Source organism: Sinohyriopsis cumingii, chromosome 2 (assembly GCF_028554795.1).
Source record: "Sinohyriopsis cumingii isolate HCF-2022 chromosome 2, ASM2855479v2, whole genome shotgun sequence".
Classification (NCBI taxonomy): domain Eukaryota; kingdom Metazoa; phylum Mollusca; class Bivalvia; order Unionida; family Unionidae; genus Sinohyriopsis; species Sinohyriopsis cumingii.
In genome coordinates, this window is record NC_142962.1 from 70,057,655 (window position 1) to 70,077,345 (window position 19,691).

The 19,691-nt window shown below is 35.7% G+C and overlaps 1 protein-coding gene across 2 annotated transcripts in view; it reads left to right on the forward strand.

Annotated features, from left to right (window-relative positions):
• The window catches only part of LOC149805120 (carnitine O-palmitoyltransferase 1, liver isoform-like), a 102,588-nt gene that overhangs the window by 71,606 nt on the left and 11,291 nt on the right, over window positions 1–19,691 (forward strand). For both annotated transcript variants that reach the window (XR_016417654.1, XM_089947548.1), the window contains exons 13-17: window positions 5,438–5,547; window positions 7,969–8,035; window positions 13,368–13,457; window positions 17,567–17,637; window positions 19,091–19,340. Coding sequence is in view for 1 of the 2 variants with exons in the window: in XM_089947548.1 (XP_089803674.1) it covers window positions 5,438–5,547; window positions 7,969–8,035; window positions 13,368–13,457; window positions 17,567–17,637; window positions 19,091–19,340 (588 nt within the window). In the remaining variant the exon portion in view is untranslated. The remainder of the gene's footprint in view (window positions 1–5,437; window positions 5,548–7,968; window positions 8,036–13,367; window positions 13,458–17,566; window positions 17,638–19,090; window positions 19,341–19,691) is intronic.

A 19,691-nucleotide genomic window follows, 5' to 3' on the forward strand; every position in this document is an offset into this window, starting at 1 on the left:
GACTCATTTTAATACTTGTAAACCTTGTAAATGAGAAATTTTGACCTGGTTCAGATGTCCATTGTCAAACCTGACTTCTCCTGAATTCTTGGGTTAGCCCACACTTGTATTGGCAACACATACCCTTCATGGATCCACCATGTGCACAAGTTTACAGATTAGCTGTTCCGTCTTTATATGGCTTTGATGGTTGCACATACTTCCATTCCCATACAGACAGACATACAAACAGCCAGACTGACAGCCTGATACACCTGCACACACAGCTAAAATAAAACCAAACTGGTTGTGATAACAGGTACAGAATTAAAATCTGTAAACACATGCTACTCAATTAAACTGTTAATAACAACTTGTAACAGTTCAAAAGTTTATAACATTTCAAATTTGCATAGTGATAAAGGTAACATTTCATGTTATGTCATTAAAACTGAATATGCTTCACATATTTGCACAAAAAAAATTAAAAGATTGTAACACTTACCCCTACAGCTATAGAATGAAATGGAGAGCATACACTCCTTGACAAGATCCCAAAAGACCAATGTGTCGATTAGAACAGAAACTTGCCTTAGATCTACAGGTAAATGAGTATTAGCAAGGGTAAAGTACCATGCTTTTTGTGTCTCTTGCTATAAGGGATCTACGATGAGATGCATGTTAGCTCAGTCACTTAACTAGAAAAAGTTATCCAACCTAGGTAACATTGTATGCATGTACGATGAAAATGATCAAATCTTTTTAAGGCAAAACCAAGTTGTTTCTTGCCTTATTCTGTGACACAGTGCCATAATTTCTGCTTCTTGTAAGCAAGACATGAACATACAGAAAGCCAATTCCACTGTCTAGAGAGCCATCAGTGACACCCAGCCATCTAGCCACTCAGTTTGGGGGTCTTACTGATAAATCTGTCTATCTAGCCTTGACAATGGCTTTATTTTTCGGCAACTTCATGGATCTTATTGATCCAGTCATCTTTCCAGACACGTGGCTACCCTTGCATTTTATGACAGGGATTATAGTAATAGATCCATCCATCCAGCCATGCCTCTGGTACAACTGGAATTCACTCCAACTAGACTGCCTTCCACAATGCTGGCAACTGTGCCGAACATGCTTCCAGTGAACCAGCTGTCCATACCCGTTCAACACATTTGTCCAGCGGATTGGCTTTCCATATGTTCATGTCTTGCTCACAAGAAGCAGAAATTATGGCATTGTGTCATCAGTTCTATCTGGGATGATTTGTCTGGATGTAAAGACAGAACCAGAACAATACATTACACACACAGTGTGAAATATTCCTGTATAACAGTCTTACTTAGATCCAACCTTTGAACAAACTGATTTCAGCTTCAATGCTGCTGTTGAAGAGATAAATTAGGTGTTTTCAGTTTAAGATTGCTCTCAAACCCCTACTGCCATGCATGAATATAAAGTCAAAGCTTTGGTAGATATCGATGATGAGGAAGAGAATTTGTTCTAGATAGTGTTTCCCAAGTAAATGAAGATCAGAGAAATTAATGACTGTCTGTCTAAAAGATCATGGGAAAGCTAAGGCTATTTTTTCAAGCCAGGTAATGGCAACATTTTCATCACACAGCATCTTCCATCCTGAACTCCCAGCTCTGGATAAGAATTTAGCAGTTGTCCACATGTCTTTCTGCCTTTTTTATAAAGTGGACGAGAATGTATTGTATGCCACATTGAAGCTGGTTCAAAATGTCACCATTTCTTTGATGTTGGACTTGTCCTAATTGGTGATTTTCCACCTTCTGGAAAAATTGGGCATTGGGTATGCCTGAGAGGCAACAGCCCAAATTGCTCAGGTCATTAACAGAGCAGCTTACCATGCAATGGCCATAGCTGCCAGCCCTCATGATTTTGGTGTGAATTTCACGACTTTTTCAGCGATTCACGGATTCATGCCACATGCAAAAAGTAATAAATTCCCCAATTCTCATTTATTTTAAATCTTTAATAAAATAACCGATTTCCAGTTAAGCGCTAGTCGTGATATCTGTAGTTGCCGAAATGGTCCGGTACTGCTGGTCGCGATATTAGTGGAACTATAGCTGATTGGTACTGTTTTCCCAGTAGCAAGCATTTTAGTGTATTTTAATCTATATTATAAGAGTAATTTTACAAATGCTTTTGAGAGAAACTGGGGCCAGAATTTTGCTCCACACATTCAGCATCACATCTTGAAAAAGTCTTCACCAAGGAAAAAGAAATGTATTGCACATAGGTGAAGTTTAGTTTGGAATATACCAAAAATTGGCCATGCATTCAGCCATCAAACACTGATATATCATGCTTTTTGCATGTAGTATGCCACAAATTTTAGCATTGGGTATGGTGGCAGAGACGATGTGAGGAAGCACATTGATAGCAAAAAGCACATAGAGGTTAGGAAAATTAAGAACTTGCAGCAGATTTAGCTCTGAAATATTTTAAACCATCGATGGAAGACCTGCAAGCTACCATTGCTGAAGCATTATTTGTTAGTTTTCTTGTTGAACATAATCTACCTTTATTAGCTGGAGACCATGCTTAACATCTGTTCCGACAAATATTCCTGAACTTGAAGATTTCTTCATGAATTCATGTCATAATTCACTAATTTTTATCCCTATTTTCACTAACTGCAAGCCTGGCAGGTTGGCAGCTATGCATGGCAAACAAATGTATTGAGTACCTCTGAAAATTTTGACCTGATACGATGTGATCCATATTTGCTGAAGTCACATCATGCCCTGGAATTATGGATGATGACGTTTGGCTTGCCATTACTCATTGGGGCAAAACTGAAGAAATTATGAGGTAGGCAGCTCAGGAACTGCCCCTCCAACTTGTTGCCCACTCAGCACAGTCTTTTAAGACCAGTCCAACCCTGCCATAGTGGAGGGATGATAGGCAACCAAAGGAAAAGGGATCATTTATATCACAGGTTCAGTTCCGATCACAGCTTAGCACCAGGAGGCAGCAACCTTACCAGTTTGAAAGGCGACCTTGCAAGGGGTGGCAGGCAAGTTTCTCCCTCCTCCAAGCCTCCCAACTCATGATGCTGACATACCAGTTTATCATCAATCTCATTCTGGTATGACTCCCTCATGTTTGCTTAACACAAATTGTAGAACTTGTTGAGGCCATCTCCAATAGGACTTGGATTTTAGTACAAGAGATCTGACTACTCAGATTGTTCAGTACAGGAGGAAACTTGCTGGGATGTCTATTTATGTGCCCAATACACATGTTCTATCTGGCTCTGAAGTGCCCATTTTCCTGTACACTCAATTAAAAGGCCAGGTTCATGAATGAGGTGTGATCATTAGTGGGTCTGGAGAAGCCTGAATTGGAAATGACAGTATGTATAGATGCCAGTATATATGGTTGATGAGCCCACCTGTTGCTGGGCCTTGATCTACCGGTGGTGTATGGGAGCCAGGAGAACTACTTCTCCAGATCAGTCTTCTCAAACTAAGGCTGTCATCAATGCCTTTCAAATCTGGGAGGACATACTCTCAGAGACAACAGTCTTATGTTAAATAAATCTATAGCAGTGATCTACATCCTTAAATGGGGGCTCCAAATTACCCAACCTATTCGTTTTGGTTTGGCATTTTTTACAGCGGTGCAACTATCTTCAATGTACAAATCAGGCACATTCATGGCAGACTCAATGCCCTGGCCAACACACTATCCAGAATAGGTCAGGTCATTCATATGGAACTGTTCTTAACATCAACCATTCTTTAAGTGGATTTGTACATGTTGGTTGTTTCTGATGATTGATCTGTTTGTGACAAGGTGGAATAACAAGTTGCCCACCTTTGTCTCATCACTTCTGGACTCAGAAAGATGGACTATGGATGCACTGTCAATTGGTTGGTAGGGGTTAGGGTCCTTCACCTATCCACCCAGGGTCTTAGTACAAAAAAAATATGGAATTTATGAGGTTAGATATGCAGGATGATTTTGATTGTCCCATTCAGATGGGACAGTTCTTAGGTCAGTGATGTACTTGAACTAGCAATATATCTGCCCAAGTAGATTCCATACAAACCAAATCTTTTCAAACAACCATGGGCACTGGTATTCCACACCTGACTGGACTGTTTTCTCCTTCATGCATAGATTTGTCAGGACAACTACTGAGAGAAAGATTTTAGACCTTTCATCATGGAGAGAATCCTCCTTGGTATTTTGCTTAGCTTAAAATTCAGCAACACCTGGTGGAGGCAAGGGAGATAATTGGCAAGCACTATTGCCCATTGTCTATATGATAAAGACAGAAAAGATGATTTTTTTTATTTTTGTTGGACTATAAGCCAGGAGGTAAAATGTGTATATCCCTAATGTTAATGTGATCAAATTAAGTATTCTCAAGGAAACATAATTTGTTTAAATACCTGCTTTCTGTGACTTGTATACTTGGCTGAAGTATAACTTTTGAGGTGCTGAACATATTTTAATGAAGTTTCAGCCAATCTTATATCAAGAATAGTCAGTGTATCTTGAGTATAACAGTTGCATCATGGAAGATATTCTAATTAAACTTTGCTGATGTATATATCATTACATGACCATGGATCATATACCGCAGCTATATTCTCCTCACCCCATATCATGGTCAAGATTACAGCAAGGGAAAAATGTAATTCTGTGACTTGTGTACATGTCTAGAATATAATTTGGACCAATTTAGATACTTATATTGAAAATTTGGCCAGTTATATTTTATGTATATAGATGGTATGCCATGTACAATATCCATGTTCCTGCCTCAAGATCAAGGTCATTGCAAGTGAAAATTTATTTCAGACTGGTGTCCTTGTCTGGAGTATAAGTTTTCAAGAATTGAAGATACTTTAATAAAAATTCCAGCCAGTTATATATCATCACTAGATAGTGTTTCACATACCATAGCCATGCCCCAGACCTCACGGTCAATGTCATGTCAAAGAAAATTCCAAATCAATGACTTCTACCCATGTACAGGTGTAACTCTTAAAACAATGAAGATATTTTAGTAAAACATTAGTTTCTATATATATCTTAACAGTTGCTGGCTTCTTCACAGTTATACCTCTGCCTAAAGGTCAAGGTCACAGAAAGGGATCATGCAAGTCAGTGGCTTGTTTAGTTATCCAGGTTGTCACATTTGAACTACTACAGATCTTTTTATGAAATCTTTGTCCACATGTTATCATAGAGTGGTTGAGTCCCTAGCTCCAAGGTCGAGGTCATTAGTAGAGAAAAGGTCACAAGATGGGCATGTGTTGTTTGTGTTCATCAGACTCCTTCTGTTTCTTCAAATTATTACAGCTACTGTTCACATGAGTGGAAAAATTTCACAGTTAATGTTTACATGAGAAAAGATATGTTCGGTTATTTTCATATCATAGTTTGTCATCTGTTCTCTCAAAAATTTCAGCTTCCAGGTCGTGTCTGGGAATATATCCTTGGCACAGAGAAGTACACAGAGAATGGGGACATAGAGAAGATCAGCAAGGCACAAGAGAGAAAGCTGCCTCTACTACAGAAGTGAGTTAAGATATTATGTGAACTTTGTTTACTATAATAATTATCCGAAAAACACATTAACTTTTATTACCATCCTCGGAAGAATAATCTAGGTACCTGATCAAATAAAGCGTTACCATGTGACTAATGGAAATGCATGTTATTTAGGTCTTGCTTAATTTTTTGGAGTGGCAAGTTGGCTTGGTGTTGCTCATTTTTGAAAAAGTGGAGTGAAATAAACCACTTTTGTTGGGTAGAAATTCTTTATCCTCATTCATTATTCTCAAAGAAAAATGAGTTTTATTAGATAATTAGTTTGAAAGGAAACCAGTTAATCATGGAAGGAAAATATTAACACTAAAAAAGCAGCAAATCTTGAACCAAAAGTGACACATTTTCTGGTACATTTATTAATTTGGTATATCAATATTTATTCTTTTGTCACAACCTTTTATAACTCTGTTGAATATTGTTGTATGAATTTTCACAAATATATATACACACACACACACACACACACACACACACACCATTTACAAGTGATTAAGATAGATACACATTGATTGCATATAAATGGAGATAATGTACTTTACAAAGGGATAGAGACTTGCACATTTGTTAAATCCGCTAATTCCAGACCATAACCAAGATAGATAATAAATTTCCATATTTAATCAGACCTTTCATAATGTTACCACATACATTATTGATATGAAATATGTATACTATCTCCAAGACAACTTTCTTAGGTATGTTTAATCTGTTTGATATAAATGTCTGAAATGTTTTAAGTTTTTTGACCATTACCAACAGCTCTACTTCTTGCTTAAAACTGGTGAGATTGCCATACGTTGTAGGTACTCTTTCTACAGTATAATATTGGCCAAGTTCAAAGTGACTATTATATGTACCTTTTGAAGTCTGCATCTAGTAAGATAGGTTGATGAGAATGAACATGATTATTGCTGACAGCTTGCTAAGATATGTCTCAATGAATGACTAAAACCTCATGAAAATTACACATGAGTTAGCGTTCTTTTTTGTTTTCTTTTGATATTGTGAATCAGTTAATAGGCACAGTTAATTGCCTTTGGTTTTAGAACTGAGTTGCAAATTAGAATGGTGGCCCCAGGTGTCCAAGTGGTCTAAAGCAGTTGCCTTTACCAATCACTGCCTTCTCACCTCAGTCCACATGGTTTCAAGTTTTAGGCTCAGTCAGTGTGGGTAGCTTCCCATGGGTCAGGGATTCTTACTGGGATTTTCTCAAGGTTTTTCCTCCACCATGTATACTGGCTGCCATATACAGCCTATCTTGCAATGAAAAATTACATTTCACCCAAAACAACAACATTTCAGAATGGTTGGGATAAAAACGGGGGTTTAGTATAAAGGCATATCGGTAGGTGAAAGGGAAATTCTAGGGCCATCCAATGGCAAAATTCTGGACATTTTAGAGAATAAGTCAGGTGTATAAGATGTCAGGATTTCTGTTTACAGAAGCTCTGCTGTGTGATTTGAGATCTAGATATATGCTGATCTGTCTGTGCTCTATTTGATGAGAGATATGGGTCTGTGCTAATATGTTTGTGTACTATTCAATGACAGGTCCAGGGCAGTGCCAATCTGCCTGTGCATTAATGTGACAATGGAGCTGAGACTATGCTGATCTGCCTATGTGTTGTAGTGACAGATCTAGGCCTATGCTGATCCACCCTTGCAATATATGATGACAGATTTAGGTCTGCTGATTTGCCTTTGCACTTTGTCATGGCAGATCTAGGTCTGTATTGATCTATTTGTGCTATTGCACTGTGTTATAACAGATTTATAGTTGCACGCTGAATTGCCTGTGTTATGGACTTTTGAATACATTTGGATGGGTCTTACATACAGGAAAATACAGTTTAAACAATCATGCTCACTGCATTGTTAGATTTTGCTGAGAGATTCAAAAGGACTTTGCATTGTTGACATTGGTACTGCAAAATTCAGTCATTTTTGGAGAAATGAAGTGTCATTCAGAATAATGCTGGTATGAAAGTTGAGTGAACTTGAGTTGTAGAGGTGTGGTGCCTTTTTTATGTGTTCTGTAATGGTTGCTTGGAATAAATATTCCAGATCTGCATATAGGCCCAAAATCCAGTAATGATAGACTTTTATTTGGGTCTCTAATCACATCCTGAGAGAAGCATTTTCAATATTCGTGTCTGTTCTAAAAAACTGCTGATGAAATAATATTTTCAAATATATAATTATGTGACACAATTGAGAATTTTGCACAAGAGTGATTTTGTCATCAAGTGTCAAACTAAAATTATTCACAAGAAATCATTCTGAAAATTTTTTGTATGTTAAAATTAAACAAGGCAAAAGGTTAAATGAATAAGTGTAAAGGCTCCATCAGATTTATTTACATTTATAAGTTTGAAAAAACATTTGCAGGTTGGAATGGGACTTACATGGCTTTGAACCTGATCTGGAGACAGCCTTTGCAGAGTATAAAAATTTGGCAAGTATATTGCTCAAATTTACTTTTGAAAATGTCAGTCTTTTAAGCCATATTTTAAATTAAATTCAGTCTACCTTTAGCAAACATTTGTAGTTGCATTTGTCTCTTTAGAAAGCCTTATTTCTTTTGTTTTTAGCTCACCTGGCCAAAGGCCAAATGAGCATATAGTATGAACATGTGTCTGCCATGCCTCATCTGTAATCTGTCTGTCCATTGATATCTGTTTAATACTCATGAGGCATCACTTCTAATCACTTTGATTAGGCATAGTACAGAAGGGGTTATATCATAAAGATCTCAGTGGAGATTGATTATGAGCAACATCCATGCATGTTAATGAGGTGATCTTGCATCTGATTGGCTGAGCTTGTCAGCACTCTTGAGGCCAAATTTCTAATCAGATTTTTTTATCAGACTGGGTATGTGAGCTTTTATGATGAAGATCTCAGATGAATTATAAGCATCATCCACCTACATTAACGAGACAGCCTTGCATTTGATTCCACAAGCTTGTGACCACTTCAGAATAGATTTTGATAAGACATGGTATGTAAGCTTATGTCATCAAAATCTTGGATAAGTTGGTTTGAGAACATCCACTCAAATTAATGAAGTAATTTTGCTTCAGTTTGACTGAGCTTATTGTAGTTGGTCCTAAATGAATATGGTGCTGCCTAGACTGTAGTCATCCTGATAATCTTGTCATCACTACTCTTTCTGGATGGATGGTCATATCAACATGGGGTTTTCACTAAAAGACCTTTATGACATCTAGTTGGTCCTAGGTGAAAATATTGCCGATCTGACATCCAGTATGGCCACCACAGCAGCCATCTTGAAAATATTATTATTGCTATTCCTCCAGCACCAAAAGTCACATCATTATTGACTTTTAACCAGAAGACTTATTATATATTGTCCTGTTTGTCTTAAATACAAACTGACACCCATCATGGTCACGACTGTAGCCATCTTGTAAATCTTGTCGATATTTCTCCTGGGTTGAAAGTGATATCATAATAGGGTTTTTACCTGAAAATATTTGTTGGTACTAAATGAAAATGGTGCTAATATAATATACAGAATGGCTGTTGTAGCAGCATCGTGAAAATATTGTTATTAGTCCTTCTAAATGAAAATTCATATTGAGAATTGGCTTTTACCAGAGGATTTTTCTTGATGTCTAGTTGCTCCTGAATGAAAATGATGCTGATCTGCCACCAGTGAGGCCATATTTAAAACCTTGTTATGGCTTCTCTGCCAGAATCCAATATAGTTGCCATAATGAATATAATATCTGGTCATTCATATTGGAATGGGATTTTCACCCAGTCTTCTAATGGTTTCTGGTTTGTCCTAATTGAAAATGGTGCTGATCTTACATCTAATATGGATGCCACAGCAGGTAATTTGCAAATTGGATCTGAAAAGAATGTCAGAGATGGTTTCAACACTCAGCATTAAAAGAAGAAATGATCTTGTTTTGAATTCCAGAAAATTCTTCTGGACCGTAGAGCATCGATCCATTTGAGTGACTGTTTTAGTTGATATTACAGCTCAGATGTGCCTTTAAGACAAAATAACTTGAAGCAGAATTAGTCCAACCAAAGCAAAATATCCCTGATGCACAACCAAAACAGTTTTTAATAACATTGAAATTTTGTCTATAAGCAAAACTGTTGAAAGTGGGTTTAAGCAAACTGGACTGTTGTTGTGCGATGTACCCCCAAAAATTATCTATGTAACAATATTTTCCTTACATATTCAGTGCGATTTTGCTGCAGTAAACACATATTTCTTGTAAACCCATGTCAAAGTTTATAAATTTATTTGGAGAGAATTATTGCTATAATTTTGTCCATATTTTAAATTCTTGAAACATTTGATGCAAGTTTGATATGTTTTGTCAGTAAATGTTTGACAGTTGCTAGTACAGTATTGCTGTTTTAAAGTGTATGAAACATTTGTAGTTCGCATGCTATCACATAAAGTGTGCATTTTGTTATGGCATTTCATATAGTCAATGCCTTTACTTGCTAATTATTAATTATTTTAAATTTATTTTTTTTGTCCTTTCAGCCCATAATAAAATACATTTAAAAAAACCAATGCTCTTTGCTTCTAAAATAATGCAGATTAATAACTTTGAGCAAAAAAAAACTGTTTTAATCACTTTGAGCAGAATAACTGATGTCTTTTATTTGAGTAAGTCACTAATCAGTCCAGGATGATCCCATGGTGGGAATCAAATTTCACAACCTTCTGGTTACAAGTACAATGCCTGTTGAGCCATCAAACCTTCATTTGGTTGGACTCTAGTTCCAAGTTATGACTCCAGGTACAGGGCCCTTGTGATGACTGAGAGATTTAGAAAATCTATGGTGACTGGACAGATTAATGCCCCATATAATGCCAAGTAAGTTATATACATTTGGGGTGGGGCTCTGAAAAGTTTCTAAGCTTTGAATTGGGGCCTACTCCACAGGGGACAGGACAAAACCAAGTGGACAGTGCTGGTTGTATAAATTATATCTCTTCATGCCAAAAACAGAAATACAGCAATTTTTCTTATGTAAGTGGGAATGTGACCTGGGACCAGTATGTTAGTAAAGAATAACTGAAGTAGTTGATTGCTAAAATGGGACTTTTACATGATTTTGAGCTCTTTCTTATTGTGAGTGGGGCCCATTTTCATTTCCTGGGGACTTCTAAAAAATTCCTAGTGATTCTGTGTGTGTGTGCGTGTGTGTGTATATATGAGAGGAGAGAGAGAGAGAGATTTCCTTACACAGTGTTAATTCACGTATGTCAGTTACTCAGGTGAGTGATGAGCACTATCAGGTCCACTTGGGCTTTTTGTTGAAGTGAAAAATGTTTGCACATCCAGGATCCTGTGTACTACTACTTTGAAATTATTTCTAGTAAAGCCTGGTACATTTATCACCTGCATACATGCATGTGACGGAACCAGGACATTATATAGTCACTTTTAAAATAGTGATCTGTACAATATACACTGGGTTCTGCATCAGTAGATTTTCTATTGGCATAAACTTGTGCATGTTAAGAGGATTGAAAACAAAACAAGTACCTGTTTTTGCCATAATATGTATTCTGTTTTTATTATAATAAAACAGTAATTTTTTAAAATATAAATTAGATTCTGATGGCACTGTGACAATAATAATTAATTAATATGAGTCATCATATTGTCAGTTATATGAGAAAGAAGAGTTGTTTTATTTCAGTTCACTGCAAAGACTTTGAAAAAATAAAATCCACAAGCATTTTTAGTTTTCTTCACAAGTTTTCTGTCGGGTGGCCACAGAAGATATACATTGTGATTATTAAGCTTCACACTTTATAACAGGCTCTCAGTAATTTTTGCTCCAGATTACATCTATGTGATGGTGTCTGCATATGTCAGGTGATAACATTTCTTCCCCCATCCGCTACCTTAAAATCCACTTTGCATGGTGCACACAATACACACTTGAAAAAACTGTGCAAAACAAGGTAAGAGCTCTCCTTAAATATTCATATTTAAATTTTTTGAAAAATGCAATAAAAATGAAACAGGAAAAAAAAATCAAAATGCTTATGTAAGTGTTTCTGCCAAAATAAATTTTTGGTTGGTATCTCCTTTTTATATCCCCTCCACCAACTTATCAGCCAATTTTTAATCAAAGAATTACAAGCCATTATAAGCCACCTTTGACCCCTTCATTACTTCACAATATCACAATAAAAATCCTGCTTTTGGCTTTAAACTCTCCAAAATTACAACAGTAAGGTAATCAGTTTGAAGCTTGTTGGGTATAAACAGTTTTTTTAGTTGGTACTCATCACAGGGTACAGACAAAATGCCCTTAGGACAAAATCCCCCTACCTGCAAAACGAAAGACATAATTCTCTCCCCCTGTCTAAAGTGTTGAACTTTTAAAACTGTCACAAATCTACCGTTTTTTTTTTAACGAGATGGGGGAAAAAAGAAAAAAACATGATTTGTCATTGGTGTACCCCATATTTTATTTAATTATGGAATTGCATGTTTATCCCCTCAAAATTATGGCTTAGCTATTATTTATTCACAAAATATAACAATAATAGGTCAAATACAGTAAACTCATTTGCTATGAAAGCATGGTGACAAAGCACATGCATTTAGTCTTTAGATCAAAATGATTATTAGGTATCATAATTTCCTTGTCTGTTAAGATCTAACATCTAATCCCCACACAAGCCAACACACAAAGATGTATATTTGTGATATTTCAAAAAGTTGAACAAGGGTTAATTTTTTTAGTGAAGGATATTTTTATGTCATAGTTTTCATTTTATTGGGGTGGGTGGGGATTTTGTTCTAAAGGGATTTTGTCCTATACCAACTTAACATGCATCATTGCACCAGTCATTGCACTAGTGTAATTATTCTGGTCCTCAGTAGACAGGTTGTGACTGGTTTGTGTTAAGTGTTGAGATAACATAAAAATAACATAGTTTTTCAGATTGAAAAGAAAATCTTTTAAATTTAAAAAGTCATAGATTTCAGTTATGAAACAGCATGTGTAATAGATAATCTTTCAAATAGTATATATGTCCAGCTGTGCGTAGAATCACTACTTGTATACTGCATATAACACTCACCTTTGTTATTTAGTCATGCAGTAGTCAATTTCAACATGTCTTGTTTATGCATAGCTCATGTTTACCTACATAAAAAGATACCTGCCTATAAAGATCACTTTAATCTGGGGTGGTTGTTATACACAGATTTAATTTCATATGGATAAGGCAGATGACATACTTTCAAAGATTTCACAGTTAGATTACCATAACACTGAACCATTAGAATCTTTACTTCCATTCATATTACAGCACTGACCATCAGAATCTTTATTTCCATCCATATTACAGCAGTCCATGGTCACAGTTTTCAGATATAGAATGTTTTAAGTAGTGTAAAAGCACACAGTTTTCATGAATTTTAAAATGTAAGCTTGATTTACCAAATTATTCTCATGGCTAGAATCAAAGGAATTGAATGCATTTGCAAAAATGTTATGATGTGAAGATAACATGATTTCCAACAGGTCTCATTTAATGATGGCTTTGAGTTTTCATAGGATTGATAACAGTGTAGATTTTGATTTCTTTAATGATAACCTCAGTACATGTTCTTGCTATTTTCTTACAAATCCTTGATATAACTTAGGTATGCTACAATCCATGGTACAAGGTGATTTTGAATCTTTGTTCCAGACTTGACACATTTACTACTTAAATGGAAGGACACCAAGAAGATAAAGTATTCAATTTTTTATTTGTTCAGGCTTCCACTTTTGACCTGCGACTGGTGTCTGCAGACTATGGCAAAGGTTGGATAAAAAAAAAGAGGATGAGTCCAGATGGATACATACAGGTAAATTCTTATTGGACAACTTTACGGTCTTTATAGCAGCATGCTTGTGTAGAGACTGTGTCTGTAAATAAGACTTTGATCATTTAGTCTGTGAAATCTGTTAAAGGCTGTAATTGAACATGTGTCAGTTGTGCTGCAAGATCACTGGGAGTTCAAATAACCACCCTCTGTTACTTGGTACTGAGCAAGTATCAGACACGTAGCTTGATCAAAGAGTGGTCATGTGGGAAAACAGATGGTACTGCTTTTACAAGCTAAGGGATTAAGGTCAAACATTCACTGGAAGATGTAAAACTCTACTTGGCACTGACCAAGTACACATATTAAAATTAGTGGCTCAAACAAAAGGATTGTCAACTTGAAAACAAAGTGAGTGCTGCCTTTACAGGCTAAGGGCTTATCAGGCTTCATGCACTGGCACAAAACTTTGGAAATATCACTTAAGAATTAAATCTAATTATGGAAAAGGAAAATACAAATTAAATCAAACTTTTATTGCATCAAACAACATGTATACAGCAAAACACAGATGTTAATACAAATACAGGTTGTTTGAGCTCGCATGAAAATGGAAGCAATGTACTTGCTAGTAAGCACCCACAGTAAGCGACATTTATGGACATTTCACTTTGCAGTGGGTAATATTTAATTTGCCCATTACATTTTCAAATTATTAAAATCCAAACATCTGGAGATACAAGTATTGTGTGATGAATACCATCATGAAACAGATGAATAAATAGCATACTATATGTGCATTTCTGAATGGGAATAATGGTATGAAAATGTAAAAATAATTGAATTGACAGTATTTTTATGTACTGCGAACATCTTGAGTTTCCAGTATTACTCTTGATTTTGCAGATTTTGTGTATGTTGCACTTATAAGATGATACCTACTCTGCATAAATAGATTTTTCAGTATAAAAAATCCATCCAAGTATAACTAATTATATATGATATTAAAAATGTTACACAGCCTTGAAAATACTGGTTATCAGAGGGGCAAGTGTAACAGTGTCTGATCAGATGAAAATCATAAAATTTTGACATTTCTTTGTTTCCTAATTTCTGTCATATTTAGACCACTCCGGTGGCCTAGTAGTAAGAGTGTCCGCCTCAGATGAAGGAGGTCGTGGGTTCGATCTCCGGCCCAGTCATACCAAAGACTTATAAAAATGGTACTAACAGCTGCCTCGCTTGGTGCTCAGCATTAAGAGGTTAGTGTTAGGACTGGTTGGCCTGGTGTCAGGATAATGTGACTGGGTGGGACATCATGCAGCATGATGCCCCAGTGCTTGACATCACTATAAACTGTCACACTGCAGACATCGTAGTGATATGACTGAAAAATTGTTAAAGCTGTGTTAAAAATCCAAATCACACACACACACACACACTCTCATATTTAGCTTAGCTCATTCAAAAAGAAAATTATAACATGTAGATTACTGAACAGTTTCTCTATAAATGCAAATGCCAGTTAAAAAAGGAATATGCATGTCTCTGTAATATCTTGAGTCACAAACATTGTCTCTTAGGGCAGAATAAAATATGTGCACTTCTGGTTGGTCAACCATCTTTGTTTTTCATTGCCAACTCTAGCACGTTTTTCATCCAGGGATAAAAAAAGTAATAAAAAATCCAGAAATCGATTTGTGCATCTAATTGAGCTGGTTTAGCCTAGTACATTATGGTCTTAGTACATTATATATATATATATATATATATATATATATATATATATATATATATATATATATATATATATATATATATTGTTATTATGTATATTTTATTTTTATTTAATTGCTCATTTTAAATATTTTTATTATTCCATTACATGCTATTATAATGTAACTTTATTTAATGGACTAGAGTTCAGTTCTGACTGATTTTTATTTTTATTTTTCAAAGTAAGCAACTATTAATAGAAACTTTGTATCTAATGCTGACTAACCACTCTGGTGGCCTAGTGGTTAGAGTGTCCACCTTGGATGTGGGAGGTCATGGGTTCGATCCCTGGCCGAGTCATACCAAAGACTTACAAAAATGGTACTAACAGCTACCTTACTTGGCACTCAGCATTAAGAGGTTAGTGTTAGGACTGGTGACTGAATGGGACATCATGCTACATGTCTGTGGCATGATGCCCCAGTGCTAGACATCACTGTAAACTGTCACACTGCAGACATTGTAGTGATATGACTGAAAAATTGTGAAAGCTACATTAAAAATCTAAATCACACACACATACACACATTCTAATGCTGGCCTAGTTCCTGACCTTGAGTTGTAGTAAACTTTTTTTAAAAAATTCTTTCTCAGAGTAAGATTCCTGAAGTGGAATTGAGGCCATACTTGGATTATGTGACAAATAAAATGTGTTTATTGTTACAAACTTTTGGTTTTCCCAGAAGGATAAACTCTTGAATCCAGGAATCTGTTTTGCATTGTAGTTAGATTTATTACTAATGTTTTGAGAAAGAATTGTTATTCTTGCCTTTACACTTGAGAATTTAAAGCGTTTTATGTTGTGACCATTTTTGGGCTAGTTATTTAATTTCTTCAAATTATTTGGATTTCAAGATTGTTTTCCCTGGAAATACTAGTGCTCTAAATTAATTCTTGGACAAAGACATTTATTGAAATATACACAGAATTCAAAAACTGGAATATTTTCTGTGATTCAGCAAAGAACTGTTGAAACATCAGTACAACACTGACCAGAGCATACATCATTGCCTTCCATTTTGGTTTTTGTCACAGATTCAAACTCAGTTTAATTATTACTTTTTATTACTAGAACTTCTATTTTTTAATTCTTGAATTAATTTTTGATTTGATTCATAAAACCGTAAGTTCTTTTTCTCATTTTTACCATGTTTTTGTAGGGAAATAAATTATTAGGTAAATTGTACAAAGCTTGCTGTCTTCACTTTTTTCTTGTTACTTTTGTAAGAGCCTAAACACACACACACATATATATGTATGTATGTATGTATATATATATACATACATACATACATACACACATACACACATACACACATACATACGTACGTACGTACGTACGTACGTACGTACCTACCTACCTACCTACATACATACATACCTACATACATACATACCTACCTACATACCTACATACATACATACCTACATACATACATACCTACATACATACATACCTACATACATACATACATACATACATACATACTACATACATACATACATACATACATACATACATACATACATACGCGCCCTAAGTTTAATAAAACAGTACAGTATGAAACACATTTTTTGTTGTTGGACTTGTTACATGCTAATCTAAGGAGTCTTGTAATAGAACATAATATAATATTTTCATGATGTTTACCGATGTTAATATCAAGCTGGCACCTGTGGTTCTTTTGTAAAAGCCTATGCATTGTAGAGAAGTGCAGTGTTTATATAGTGATGGCAGATGAGTAAGTCTTGCAACTCATGTGACCCAGTGACAAGTGCTTTGGATTTTTTCCTGAGCCCCCTATGTATGTGTATATATTTATACACACACACACTATTTGCAAATAGACAATGCGGAAGGTGCTATCCCCAGATTCTGCAGGAGGAAGCATGATAATATGAAGAGACAATGCGGAAGGTGCTATCCCCAGATCCTGCAGGAGGAAGCATGATAATATGAAGAGACAATGCGGAAGGTGCTATCCCCAGATCCTGCAGGAGGAAGCATGATAATATGAAGAGAAAGAATATTATCATGTAGGTTATAGACTTTTTAATTTGTCCTCTACTGAGATTGAAACCTAGGATTGCATGTTATGGTTTCCATTGCCTTGCATGCATGCACCAAATCCCATACCCTATGAACGTAATGTACAAGAGGATGGAAGATAGTTGTATCAGACACTCTGGCATGATGATCTATTAATTAATGTTCTTGAAGATAGTTGTATCAGACACTCTGGCATGATGATCTATTAATTAATGTTCTTGTAAGTACACAGTAACTATGAATTCCATTAATACGATTCAAGAGCATTTAAATCAAGCAAGTTTCTTGTATATGCATACTTTAAGTTCTATTTTTGATTTTTCAGATGGCTCTACAGCTTGCATACTACAGACTTTACAAGAAAATCCCCAAAACTTATGAATCTGCTTCCACAAGGTAGGCTAATGCAACTTCTTCTTTGATATAAGGCAATGATATGAAGATGGAAAATCCCGTAGTCATTATTGATCAGAAGTTTTGTATACCCCTACCTCAGACTGGGGCTTATAGTATTCCACATTTCCATTGGTACATCATCTATATTTCCATATGTCCCTCATTAGTGCAGTAATCCCAATTTTTGATTATCATTATAGTCACCACCTGAAGATTCACATGTTGACCAATTACTTTCATGCTGCAGTTTTTATTAGAGTTAATGCCCTTTTTGTCTTTTAGCAGCATATGATACAGTCTGGTTAACACAATTGGTGGAATCTGTCAGTACTGATACATTTCCAAACTTTAGCTTGTCTTGGCCTCTAAATCCATACATTTTCCCCAAAAAGTAAAACACAGAAAATTGCAAAGTAGCTGGCATTGAGAGCCCATTTTTCCAGTGACAAATAAAGCTTCTTTGTCATTGTGGCTTATTGACTCTAAGGCTCTTGCTTTTCTTCCAAAACCAGCCTTCTTCAGTTGCATTTTTTTAAAACTGAGTGATTTGACTGACTTGCGAAATGGGTGGTCTCTAAGAGAGTCGGGATACCCCTTAGCCTTAAGATGCCTTTCTGTGCTGTTTTGATAGAATCTAGTAAGCACGGCTCATTGTCTGAACCATTCAGTTTGTGAATTCTTGTAAACATTTCTGCTAAGTATGTGTTTAAATGATTGGAATACTTTCAATGCAGCATGTCTCACATTGTCATAAAGCCATTGATAGACATTTCTGATGTCAAATTTAGTCATTTGCTTCATTGAAAGTTTCTTTTGTGACTATGAATTCATCTGTATTGTCAGCTTTAGCATCTCTACTTTCAAATGGCTCAAACAGTTTGTTTAGCTCATCCATAGACAAATCCAGTAAGTCAAAAGTGCTGGTGTCTGCATATATTGTTTGTTTACAATAGAAAATAGTTCTTGACACATGATACTATTCTTAGAAAAATGTGTCATGCAGTATGAAGCAGTGCAATTTTAAAAAATACTGCATGATTCTGACAATGTAAAGTCAGTGGGGGAAAAAGTAAAGCATATAATATATACTATTTTACAGAAATTGAACAATTGTCACAGCCATTATACCTTGATGTTCAGCAGTTATGATGTTATCATATTCTCCTTTGTAAGAATCTGTTAAGAGTAAGATCTCATCTTTTTTTAGTTATATACAAAAATAGGGTTTCCACTGTACCTGCCACTGGTGTTTTTTTTCAGTTGAAGTCAGCAGTAGGGCAACAGTCTGTTGCCCAAGTATGTTAATTGATTGCTGTGGGTACTAGTAATTCAGATCCTTCCAACTCAAAGATGAATTGTTTCTATTCTGTATGGCTTCATTCAAAATGATATTCAGACATGTAATACATTGAAGTAAAGTTAGGTTGATGTTAATTTCAATTTGCTTTTCCAGAATTTTCGCTCAGGGGAGGACTGAAACTATCCGTCCTGTCTCTGAACTGTCAGTTCAGTGGATGAAAAGCATGTTAAGTGACCGTACAACTAAAGAACAGAAAATCTTGCTGCTGAAAAAGGCAATCCAGTACCAGACACGTTTTAAGACCGAAGCTGGCTGTGGCCAGGGATGGGACAGGCATATGCTTGGCATGTATATTATTAGCAAACAAATCAACATGCCAACACCGGAGTTATTCAGACAACAGGTGAAGATTATATTCTCTTTACATGATTGTCACAAAATAAACTATATGCAGAAATTCTCAATACACTTTATCTCATGCACACAGTGAAAACCAATGCCATTTAGATTGCTAAACAACCCCCACCCATATCAAAGTAAACAGATTACTGCAGACCTGCCAGTCCTTATCATTTGATCATTAGTCTTACTAAAGTCATGCTTAATTTACAAAATAATAGCAAACATATGAAAATATCATTGCAGTCAGATCTGGATATTAATTTGTTGGTCTGGGTCCAGGTTTTCCTATTAGCTTCATTGGAATTTGCTTTGGAATCTGACTAACTTTACAGGATTACCTCTGATACTTTAA